Source organism: Kwoniella shandongensis, chromosome 1 (assembly GCF_008629635.2).
Source record: "Kwoniella shandongensis chromosome 1, complete sequence".
Classification (NCBI taxonomy): Eukaryota; Fungi; Basidiomycota; class Tremellomycetes; order Tremellales; family Cryptococcaceae; genus Kwoniella; species Kwoniella shandongensis.
This window is the reverse complement of record NC_089287.1, coordinates 1148118-1160490: the sequence shown is the minus strand read 5'-3', so window position 1 is coordinate 1160490 and position 12373 is coordinate 1148118. Positions and strand designations below refer to the sequence as shown.

At 49.9% G+C, this 12373-nt stretch overlaps 3 protein-coding genes across 3 annotated transcripts; 2 read left to right on the top strand and 1 right to left on the bottom strand.

Annotated features, from left to right (window-relative positions):
- Positions 1 to 858: 858 nt before the first annotated feature.
- CI109_100411 (uncharacterized protein) lies at positions 859 to 4264 on the top strand (the record flags this gene model as incomplete). Its single annotated transcript, XM_032002926.2, has 7 exons — positions 859 to 1511; positions 1984 to 2213; positions 2280 to 2289; positions 2357 to 2778; positions 2833 to 2883; positions 2932 to 3179; positions 3638 to 4264. 7 exons carry the CDS (start codon positions 859 to 861, stop codon positions 4262 to 4264), a joined length of 2241 nt encoding a protein of 746 aa, XP_031862733.2.
- A 528-nt stretch (positions 4265 to 4792) lies between these two features.
- CI109_100410 (uncharacterized protein) lies at positions 4793 to 7741 on the top strand (the record flags this gene model as incomplete). Its single annotated transcript, XM_032002928.1, has 5 exons — positions 4793 to 5929; positions 6009 to 6642; positions 6716 to 7240; positions 7299 to 7673; positions 7737 to 7741. The coding sequence occupies 5 exons, from the start codon at positions 4793 to 4795 to the stop codon at positions 7739 to 7741; spliced, it is 2676 nt and encodes an 891-aa protein (XP_031862735.1).
- Positions 7742 to 8588: 847 nt separating this feature from the next.
- On the bottom strand, positions 8589 to 11003 carry CI109_100409 (uncharacterized protein; the record flags this gene model as incomplete). The annotated part of the gene is made up of 7 exons (XM_032002929.2): positions 8589 to 8806; positions 8897 to 8975; positions 9044 to 9476; positions 9570 to 10111; positions 10183 to 10475; positions 10531 to 10740; positions 10964 to 11003. The coding sequence occupies 7 exons, from the start codon at positions 11001 to 11003 to the stop codon at positions 8589 to 8591; spliced, it is 1815 nt and encodes a 604-aa protein (XP_031862736.2).
- Between the last annotated feature and the right edge of the window lie 1370 nt (positions 11004 to 12373).

Sequence of the window (12373 nt, the reverse complement as noted above, 5' to 3'; positions counted from 1 at the left end):
TGATGTTGTGTGAATTGATGAGGTACCCGATGTTTTGACCCAATACAAAGTAGTAATGGTACTCATCCTCAATCGACGTTCCCAGTCTGTTCAACTCGTCCAACTTGCTCTCTGTCATCTGCTCAGCCTTCTGGTAAGGGGCAGGAGACTTACATACCCTGTGGAAGCTCCGCAAAATATCCTTATTCTACTTACCATCCGACCCTTTCTTCTCTCCGCCAGCGGCGGCATAATAAGTAATCTCGTTATTACAGTGTAGTTACGCGTCTTCTGTCGGTCGGTGCGATTTCTGCCGTTCTTCCGTACGTACTTTTGTACTTTGCACTTTACCTCGCTCGCTCGCTTCCCCCTTTTCCGCACCGGTGCACATCCTCTCACACTCCACATTACATCCGATCACTTTTACATTACCGTCCATACAAACATACATACACATACATCGTATCTGTCCGAACAACAACAACAACAACCACCTAAAAGAAGTGGTCTGTGCATTGTTGTTGCTTGACACTTCTCATCGTACAAGGCTCGAATTAGAAACGAATCACTATAATTGGGACAAAGCGCGCCAACACCCGCATCACCTGACAAGCGACAACCCATCTAGCCATCCACATCTCCATCTCCATATCCCCGAAGCATTTTATACGTTCACCAACAACTCATCCATCCACCTCGCCAAACAACCTCGATCAGGTCTAGAAGAGGAACAAAGGAAAGGTCAGAGCAAAGGACACTTCTGCGAAAAGACAGGCGACAACAACAAGCCTCTCTTTCTCAACCTCCTCCGGTCGGACGCACAAACCCCCTCTCTGTCCACACGCATCTCAACGCGCCCGAAGGTAACTCTTTACAAACATGCCACCTCCACAAATACCACCAAAGGATCGATCCTCGTTCCTATCACCATCCTCGACATCCGCATCATACATCAACTCTGATCTAGCGGATGCGGTGCGCGATTCCGTCCAGATCAGATCAACGTCATCTGCGTCCAACTCGAATCAGAATAGCGTCTCGTCGAGGAGATCTGTACTGGTGAACCAAGACGGAGGTACGGGGTATACACACAACAACAATACGTCTAGAGCACCACTGCCACCTTCTCTTGACCCACTTGTACCGAGACGTACACCTTCACCACATATACCTTCTGCGGGCGCTTTCGACTTCTCGTCATCATCTGACCCATCGAGGTTGAGTGTCATCGACGGCAATAACGACAACGTCTTTCAACCAACACATTCGTACTCCCACTCATCACCAGACATGTCAACTATCAGCGGTGGTCAACCTGCTCTTCCATCAACGAGGATGCAACAAATCACAACTGCAGAAGTACCTCGTAACCCGTTCGAAGAGGATGAGATTGAACCCCCTCCTATTGAATCAGGAAGGTATAGACCCCCTCAAGGAACCGGTCATAACCCCAAAGGATCGTTGGGATTGGGTGTAGAAGGTGTCGGAGAAGTGCCGCCGAGTAGAACAAAGTTTGTGAGAGCGCATACAGGGTGAGTTTAACCTTCGTCCATCATTATAAGTCATCGAGAGAATGTGTGCGAGAGCTTGGGATGGGGATGATGTCGTCGCATGATGACGAGGGATTGCGTGAACACAGACGGTGGGGTCACTCTGTCAAAGGTGGTCACTGTTCTTGCTTTGGGGGATGGGGAAATCGCAGATAAGCAGTCAAAGGAGGGGTCTGAAACAAGGTTGTTTGGGGTTTATCCGCGGCGTGGTATCCTCTCAGCCTCACATCCCCGTTTTGATATCTTTCCACAACTCTTCACCTTGCCTTCTCTCTATGCCTACATCCACTCTCCGGCGTTTCTTTGTTGAGACAGCTAGTCTGCGGCGAATAAAGTCATCAAAGAACACAGCTAACATGATACCGCATCCATCTCCAACTACTATCATGTCATCCACACAACACACTCCCAAACCCCGACGAAACCCGACTCGTCCACCCTTACGCACCCACAGTGCATCCACCTCCATCTCCTCCTCCGCCAATCTTCTTGGTCCTTCCTCGCCTACGGGCCCCAGAACAAGGACTCGTCGATCGATGTCATCCGACTCGTACGCTTTCAACGCAGAACCCCCTGCCGTCAAGGAACTGACGGCGGGTCAGAGAAAGGCTCTAGAGGATAAGAAAGGAAGTAGACATGCGGATGTGATTGATACTTGGGATCCAACAGGACTGGGCAGTGCTAGTGAGTGACAATGTGCTTTGTTAATCAGAGCGATGCTGACGTCAAATGTTTCGTCTCGCCAAACAGTGTGGCATCAGTGAGTATCACCAGGCAGCAATGTACGAATACCTTGATGACCCGTGCTGATATGATGATGCTCCTAGCGCTGGTCCATATGATGCTGCCGCGCCGTCTCGCAACGCCAATCTACCGAGAGCTAAAGCGCCTATGCAAGCGTTCAACAAACCGCCCGTCCAATCTCCACCTCGTACTACTCCAACTACCATCTCTCTATCAGCGCCCCCCGCACCTCCCGCTAAAGACATTCCCGTGGATGGGAACGACCGCGAAAAGCAACAAGCGAGACGTTCTCAGTACGGCGCCCGCCAGGGAATCCCTGCAGCGAATCGTCGTGTCAGTGGAGGAGGGTTGACAGGCCAATACTCGACCAGTATGCCGGCTAGTGGTGGATATTTCCCAGACATGAGCGAGCAAGTCGATGAGGCTGAGCAAGCGAGAAGGGAAAGGCAGCGGGAGAGAGAGGCGAAGAGGAGAGCTCTCAAAGCGGCCTGGGGCATGGATGATCGTGAGCTAAACTTGTCACTGGATTCGAACAATATGGGCTGACGTGATCTCGCAGCCGAGCCATTCGAAGACTTTGGTAGCTCACCCAATGATGGGACGATTGACAGTACGTCTGTGACTTACCACCTGGAGAAGCATACTGATGTAATCACAGTCGCCCAAGACTTGTATTCGCCAGAGTCGGTCAGCGCACCTCTTCCTGGCGGCAAACCGATGCGATCGCCTGGTCTTCGACTTGGTCTTGGCGGTGGACAGCGCTCACCACCCATCAAGGAAAACTCGACATCTCCAACTTCAGAACACGCTCCTCCAACATCACGATCTGGCCAGATCTCCGCTATAGGAGCTGGACCCGGAGGTATCAAGCGAACCAAGAGCTTGATGCAGAAGATTAAAACCATGGTGCGTCAGAGGCCCGGATCCGTTGAAAGCGGAAACCCGACGTCTCATGTTCGCCCTGGTTTTACCTCGGGGCAACGAAGCGTGTCGATGAACCACGGATTGGGCGGGCCAAAACCGCCTCTGCCCAGTCCAGGATGGAAAGATTCATCAGTGGTCGCGGAGGAGGAGCTGGGAGACGACGGGAGATTTGGGGATGCAGAAGAGGATGTCTTTGCGCACGAACACGGAAAAAGGGGAACAGGAGTCTTGGGGCTACGGCATGAGGCCCCTCCACCGGAGAGGAGGCGTGTGATGTCGGAAGACAGAAGTGCTAGAAGGCACTAGTCGGCTGTTGGCTTGGGGCGGTTTGGACATGGACGCGGGCGTGGCGGGCATCTGATCGGAAATTGATAGAAAATATTGTAAAGTATGTTTTGGCTGACGTGATATAATGGTACTTCCCTTATGGTTGTAAATAGCGTGAATCTCCCAACATGCGTGGCAACTCGCCGAAGCCCTACTCGCCAGGCGAACAAGTTCCGACGAGTTACAGCGGGAATTCCGCAACCTCAACCATTGTCGAAGGAGTCAGCGATGGTCAACTCGTCAACGATAAGAAAGGACGACCTAATTTCTTCTCGAGACACTCGACGGGTCGAAACTCTCCTCAGAAACAAGGATCTGGTGCTAGTTCCGACGCTAGTGTTACTGTCACTGCTCCCCCTCTGCCTGTGGCCGCTACCCAATTTGATGACGATCCACTTGACGACAGTGAGACTATCCCCGACGCTACAGGAAGCGGATTCGTGCTTGTCGAAAGTCCAAGTTCAAAAGCAAGGGCTATGCGAGCTCTCAGGAAAGAACGACAGGCTTCCGTTTCACAATCTATCGACATTACACCAGCACCAGGCGTATCTGCCGTCCCTGCCAATCGAGTGAAACATCTTCCGGCTCCACCCGTCGCACCTGTTATCCCGGATTTCAATGATTTGCTTAAACCTGGTAGAGGCAGTCCGGTGTACGAAGGTGCTCCAGGCAACGGGGGCGATGTACTTAAGAGGAAGACTTCGATGGTGAAGAAGCTGAGGGATAGGATGGCGAAGTAGTGTAACCGAGGAGTCTTTCAGCTAGCCTCGTTGCAGTAGGCGGTAGGCATTGGTTATTGCTCAAGGCGGGCACCGCGGTCCAGGTCTGAGAGGCGGATAATGACGAAGTATTTTATGGTAGAGAATGACTGTGGAAAGAAGGAGAAAGAAGACGCTTAATGTAAAGACCTTTATTTTCTCATACATGTATGATCAGGATAGGCGACGGGAGAAAAAGCCTTTCGATATATTACTTCGTATATGCATCCCTTATGTTTGCCTGTTCGCGGTTGCCTCGCCGTCAAGGAAAAGACAGAGCGAAGATGAGGATTGACCACTCTTGACAAACTGCCACATTGGAAGGAGGAAGCACGCCTTTTTTCCCATTGATCCATTTGATCTTTCCTTACTCTTTCCACTTTTCTATTCTTTCCCAAACAACCATGCATCAAGTTTCATCGACATAGTCATACCATTATACCAAATTGAAAAGGAAAGCACAGAACGCACAACAAGATCAAGTCACAAGTAGGGATCCACTTACGCACAATGGAGGTCGACAACGATCGACCGTTAACAGATGATGAGCGGATGGACGAAGATTACGAAGAAGGACAAGGTGTCGGTCATTCTGGATCTGTGAAAGATGACGATGGAGATGCTATGATGATTGGCGAAGAGGAGGAAGAAGAACTTATCGTTGAAGAAGAAGGGGAGATGGAAGCCGAACCTATCGTCTCAGCACCGCAAAATATCATCATCCCACCTCCTACTTCTAATCCATTCATCTCTACTCCTCCTCTTGCGACGCCATCATCGACGACGTACGGTATCACGGCGAACCCATTTGGTAAACCACTCGAATCGCCCCCTGCTCCAGAGACGGAGATGACACCAGTCCACGAGGATGAGTCGACACCAGTACCAGTACCAGCGCTGGTGGCAACGGCGGGTGGAGACGGTGGCGAAGGAGGAGGAGAAGGAGTGGAGAGGGACGCTGGTTCTGGCGATATTTCGCTCAGTCCTGTTGTCCCGCAAACAGAGGAAGTGCCTTCCCATGATGGAGCTGAAGGTGCTGAAGATGACTCGTCCGCTCCGCAAGAGTTTATCACTGTTCCCGAACCGCGAACCGCTCTTCCGCTCGGCGAATCGTCGCAATCAGGATCGCTTGTACCTATCCCTGCGGTAGCAACTGAATCAAATGGGGAAGATGGCGTCGGTGAACATATGGACGATGACGGTAGTGGTGCTGTTGAGCATGCCGACGTTGAAGGAGCAGAAGATGACGATGGTGAAGAGGAATATTACGAAGCAGACGAGGAAGAGCACGATATCCCAATAGAGGGCGAAGCAGTCGAACAAGAAGGTGACAACAGCATAGACGAAGAAGACGACGAAGCCGAAGAAGAAGAAGAAGACGAAGATTACCCGATCGATGCTACGTCTCTACCACCCATCATACTCCATCTCCCCTCATACCTCGGCGGCGCTCGAACACTCTTCGCACCGCTAGAAAGTGATCCAGCTCATGTTCCAGTATGGTTGCAAGACCGTCAGTTGGAGTTGGCAGAGGCGAGCTTAGCAGATGTTTGGAGTGCAATAAGGGCGGAATGTGCCAAAGAGGGTTTGGTGAAGAATGGGGGTTTGGTGATCGAGGAGAAACAGATGGATCTAAAGATGAATGAGGTAGGTTGTCTCGTCCCTCCCCCCTCATAAACAGACCAATCGCAAGTAAATGTGCTGACTAGGTTGCGATGTGTTACAGGACGATGTCAATTTACAATCTATCACATTCCTCGAATTAATACACCTCCATCATGGATGTGGTCTACCGACGCCGGTGCAGCTGTACTTGTCATGGGAAACATCAAGATTCATCACTCGATTCAATGCTATACAAGCAGAGTTAGACGCTGTCAACGACAAACAAAGTGAGAGTGACGAAGCAGCAGTCGATTTGACAGAAGGCGAAGCTGCGTTTGGAGGCGAAGAGGATGGACATATAGTTGCTGAAGCTGAAGAAGGAGCGGTAGCAGGAGAGAATGATGAAGCGATATACGAAGAAGATTACGAAGAAGGAGACGAAGTAGAAGAGTATGAAGAGTACGAAGAAGAGACAGGGTCAAAGAAGGGTGTAGAAGCAGAGGAGTCGTATGAAACGACAGAAGGTGAAGCCAAGGCAGAACCAGTGCTTGGAAGTGAGCACGGCCACGAAGGGGAGGAGGATTCGGCGCAAAGTGGTGAGCCTGAAACGGGCGATGATGTCAACGAGGCGCCACAAAAACACGATGATCAAAAGCAACAGGAGGGCGAGGAACAAAGGGACGATCACGGAGAAGAAGAAGAAAGGGATGGTGACAAACAAGAAGAAAGGAAGGATGGCGAGGAACCAACAGGTGGTGAGTGATTGTCTGACATGACTATATTAGATCCCCAACCAACTGACAATCATCTTGCCACCCCCTCCAATAGTTGAAACTATCGTTAAGCAAGATACACCGAATCCTCAACAACCAGATATGACAGAGTCTGCATCAGCTACAAACGTCGTCCAGGACGATAAAGTCGTGATAGCAGAAGAAGTAGCGGTTGAGAACATCGAGCAACCGACCGCAGAAGCGAATGCAGAAGCCAACGAGAACGATGTTGATCAGGCGCCTGCTGGCGAAGAAGAAGCTGCCGAAGAGCAACCCGCTGGTAATGATCAGACCGAAGCGGCAGCGTCTGAAGCTGAACCCACGATAATCGCAACCCCCACACCTTCGGAATCCGAAGCTTCCCTCACTTTCTCAGAGCGTGCGGAAGCTTATAATATCGCCAACAGAGCATTGGGAAGAGGTATACCCACTATCCCAGAAGAAGAGAGCGAGACTACTCTTGAAACTGTCGAGCAGAAGCAGGGGGAGGAACTGGAAGCGAAAGTCGTGGAGCAGCCGGCGGGAGGGGCGGAACCCCCAGCAAACGATGATGGAGCGGAGGAAGTTTACGACCGTGATTGTAAGTGTCAAGTCTCTCAAGATGACCGATTTCGGCGCTGACCGCGGTTGAACCACAGATGAAGAATACGAGGGCGATACTGCACCTGGTAGTCCAGCAGATACCGTTCACGCCGATGAGGGCGATTATGTCCCGGACACACAACCTGCCAGTCCCTTTGACACAAATCAAGAGTACGACGAAGGCACGTATGAAGATGGTGATGAGGAAGGATCGGGAGGTGTGACGGAAGAGACGTTGGATGAAGATGATGAACTTCCACCTGATGCAGAAGGGGATGGACCTGCAAACGGATTAGGATTTGATACGCGATTCGACCAAGAAGTATATGTCACGGACTCGACGAGGAATGTCAAGAGACCAACCAGGGAGGATGAAGGCGCTGAAGATGGACAAAGTATGGAGAATAAGAGGGCGAGGACGGAGGCGTTTGGTGAGTTGATTACTATTCGCGTGAACTGGACAGAATGGTCTTGACTGACTTGTCATTCTGCAGAGTAAGCGCATACACCAGAACTTACTATCTCTACCAACCGGGACTCGCATCGACATTCTGGTCTCTTTCAACTACTCGTTCAACGTCATCATCTGAGTCCATCTCGCACTATCTGCTTACCAGAATCTGGAAAAGCATCTTCCCTTTCATGGCTCAATCCAACATCTATAACGACAATCCCTGCAAACAAACATCACGTATCATACCGCAATGGGTTCTCATTTCGACCTATCATTTCTTTTTCTCCTGTGTCCCTTTGGACATCACTTCTCGTGTACATCAAGAACTGACGACCAATAATGTTATGACAAACGACTTGCCCCGCTTTCGAGTCTGCATCTTCTCCTCTTTTCCACTATGATTCGAACCAAGTTGAGATCGAGGGTATTATCAAGGTGAGTAATATCGTAAGTCTTTCTCCTTCCTTCCTTGTGAACGACATCTGGGCACCCAATTACTACCGTTTATAAATCTACATACTCAATGCGTTTGTGACATGGTGATATGCCCTTCGGGGGAGGTGTGGGAGACAGACGTAAATGATATTGTCATGGTATATAGTGGTACGTGTTATGTGAATAATCAATCACAACATGCAGACTTGATTTTATGCTTGCGATCCAGGCTGCACAAGTCCGCTCTGAGCACTTGGGCTGTTGAACATCGTCAATTGATGTACATGAAATCTCGTCAATAGTGACCAGAAACGGCTATCAACAATGTTCAAGCTAATGAACAAGAAAACGAATATACAGTTCAAAGAATATCGATAACGATCAACGGTATTGAATTATTGATTAAGAAGCAAGTTACATACAGTACAAATCATCAAAGCTGTCATTGCGTGGTTCATTAGACCTGTTCTTCGTGATGGGCCAGATCTTGAGCACCAGACTGAACCTTCTCATTATTCGCTGCCTCACTGCCCCCGTGAAGTGGAAGTTTACCATCCCCTGTGAGACCCATATCGGCCGCAAAGGTGCTGTGGGGTTTCCAGTTGGGCGACTTTCGAGGAGATCGAGCTTCTTCCATCATTCGATCGACCTGTTCGAGTGTAAGACCTTTGGTCTCTGCGCGGTCGTGGGAGAGGGATGAGTTGCGACATCAGTGGCTTGTCCCCTGATACTACCTTGATGAAAGACATAGTTATTGTTACTCACCCCAGACGAAGAAGTAGGCGTAGATGAAGCAAAGCACACAGGTCGATCCCCAGATGAAGAAGACTCGAGAGCCGAGGTTCTATGCGGCGCGAGGCATGAGTGACTAATCAGCTTCAGAACATATCCGAGAGACGGAAAGACACTCACCCCCTTGTCGGTTCCTACCATGTACGGCGTGATCACGCCAATGATACAGTTCCAGAACCAGTTGGATGAGGTGGAAAGACCGACACCCCTTGACCTGATTGGCAGAGGGAAGATCTCACCGATACACACCCAAGCACCGGGTCCCCAAGTCGAAGCAAAGAAGAAGATATAAACACAGATGAACGAGATTTGCGCTTTGACAGCTGACGAATCGCCGGGTTTGGCAACACCGATGATACCGACGATGAATTCGCAGATGAACATGCCGAGCGCTCCCCAGATAAGCAAGGGTCGTCTTCCGAATCGCTCGATAGTCCAGAATGAGATGGGAGTGGACAGTACGTTGACCAAGGTCGTGATGAGCGAGATGAGGAAGGGATTGTCGATCGTGCCGAGGTCATTGAAGAAGGTCGTACCAAAGTAGAAGATGAAGCTGTGGTGGTGAGAGAGCGCAGTGTCAGCATTGTCTCCAAGCAACACTCGAGAATGAGGTGGTATCTATGAGAATCGAGAAAACGACACTCACTTGACACCGGTCCACTGTTGCATCATTTGCAATGAGATACCCAGCAAAGTTCTTCGCAAGTTGGAACCTGGGTTTCTGATACCGCCCGAGAAACAAGCGGCCCATGAACCCAAATACGTTTGAGCGGAGATGAGTTCCGTCTCATACTCGTGATTGGCGATGATTTCCGCCAATTCTTCTTGGATATAAGTGGAATCTTTGGGCTGACCTCTGACCCTCGAGAGTGATTTTGCGGCCTTTTCCAATTTACCATGTTTGACATACCATCTCGGCGATTCAGGCAAGAGGAACAGACCAGTTCCGAGGATGAGAGACCAGGCAAATTGGATCGAGATGGGAATTCGGTAGGAGCCAGTATCCATTCGGTCTTGAGTAGCGTAGCATACACAAGAGGCGAGAAGAATTCCGATCGTGATGCAGAATTGGTAGCCAGAAACGATGGCGCCTCGAACTTTACGTGGTGCGATCTCGGACATGTAGAGGATGATGATGGCAGAGATGAATCCGACACCAAAGCCAGACACCAATCGACCTGCCACGAGCTAACAACACAGATATGTCAGCGAGCACAGTATAGGAGACTGTTTCTTAGCGTTCTGCCGGCCACACTCACCAGACCAAGACTGGTCGATGCCACTTGCAAGACACATCCGACGATGAACACCGCACATCCCAAGATGATAGTGATTCGTCTTCCGTAGTAGTCTGCCAGATCACCAGCGATGATAGCACCGAAGAATGTCCCCGCAGAGAGAATAGAAACGATCAAGGACTTTTCCCAGGCCGGGAGGGTGAAAGCGTCTTTCGTCGCTTGGTCCGCTCCGTCAGGAGGAATCGGTATGTCCGTGTAGAGGTTGATGAAGTATTTCATTCCGAGCACACCATTCATATAGCCCGAATCATACCCTGCACGCAATATGAGCTCAGAGGGCAAGGGAGAAGGTGAAGAAGGAAGACTGACCGAAGAAGATACCACCGAAAGAGGCGAAAGCGCATAGAAGATACGCTTTGATCGTGACGGGCGCCTCTACCCGGTCCGGGTTGGTTGTAGCGACGATTACAGCACCGCCAGGCACTTCGGGGGACACATTCAGCATGCATGATGAGGAATATGAGATTGAGACGTACTGTTGAGTCGTTAAAGTCGGTCGGATGAAAGAGGTGTATAGGTCTAATTGGGTTTGGTATCAGCGGGAAAATGCCACATTCAGGGTAATTCATTTCACTCTAGCGCTGCGCCGCGTTCTAGTGCCACTCACCCAAAGCGCGGATATAGATTGCTTGAGACGATTGTTGTAGAGATCACCTTGCTTGATGACTACGATGAAGAGAAGTGAGTGGATGGAAGAGATGATGGGAACCCTATTGGTATATATATATGTGTGCACGCATACAGTGTAGCGCGGAACTGGCTAGAATCGGGGGAACGGTCATGCGACCCCTCTCTGTCGATCATTCAAACAAATACATTCTGCTTCTATTGGTGCTATGACACACACTTGTACCCCACCCAACTTTCCTGGTACGCTATCCTTCCTCTCCTCTTCCACCCACGGAGGGGACTGGTACCGTACCCGTACCTTGCAAAGTGTGATCGAGGAAGAATATAAAGCTAATTGGGGAAATACTGAATGATACTCCGTCTCGGCCAAGACGGCAGTACGGTCTGTGCATGGCGGGGCCAATTCCGACACCTCAACGCAGTGCGACCACCCCCCCACAAAACCCCAATCCCAATGCTCCCTTTGGAAGGTGTGTGCGAGTCGCTTCCTTCCGTCTTGCAGAGATACACGCACACTCCGACCCAATCACACATGCATTCGGAGAAGAATATTAACCGGAACCAAAGTATGTAGCACTGTCACATGCTGATGTACAGTACGATCCCATGCTGTCGGTACGGTGGGAAAGGAAGAAAACCACACTATTCGGCAGATTATCATCAAGTTATTTCGATAAAAAAGACAAAAAAGTCTTCGCAATCTTGAATTGTTGTGGGATCTTCCTGCCTTGAATAACATGCATATCGTACCTAATTCACAAAATCCAGAAGAGGGTCGCATCAGAGGGGAAGGAAAGTAGTAAGGTATAGAGTGATCCCGCGGCAATTGGATTAACATGTTAGAACTGCCAAGAAAACGTACTCTGTGTTTGCGTCATCCGTCATCTCAATAACAATCCAATTACACGTACCTAACCAGAATTACACAAATCAATTCGTGTTTGTTTGTTTGTTTTGGTCTTCCTTCCTCCCTAGCTCTTGCTTCCGAGACCATGTAATCTGATGTATGCAGACAACAACCCACATGATCTTTCAGTGATATGCACAGCGCGAGAATGATGGAGTTGCACCGTATATCTCGGACTGGAAATCAGGTCGGCGATGTTACCGATTGACACTTCTCGAAGGACAAAACACACGGAATACTGTTTAGTACCAGGACTGACAAGGTTGCACATCCGTGGCACTGACTGGGGAAAGGGCAAACCTTTCTGTTGGGGACCACACAGTCCCAGGACACAAAGGTTTGCACTTTTCGTAGTACGCATTTCACCGGAACAAGTGCAAACCTTTCGGTTTTGACACCGTGACTGTGTCTGCTCACCTCAAGAATGAACGTACCCGAGGTGCGCCGTCCGAGATCACCGAGAACATTAGGCTGAATAGATGAGTATGTCGGTGTATATAGCCCATCGGGTGGTCAACTTATACAATGAGAGGTGATGACCAGTCCACAACCTGTTCTGATAACCATGTAACAAGTCATATCATCGTCAACTGCTCTTATCAGCTCCGTCTCAAG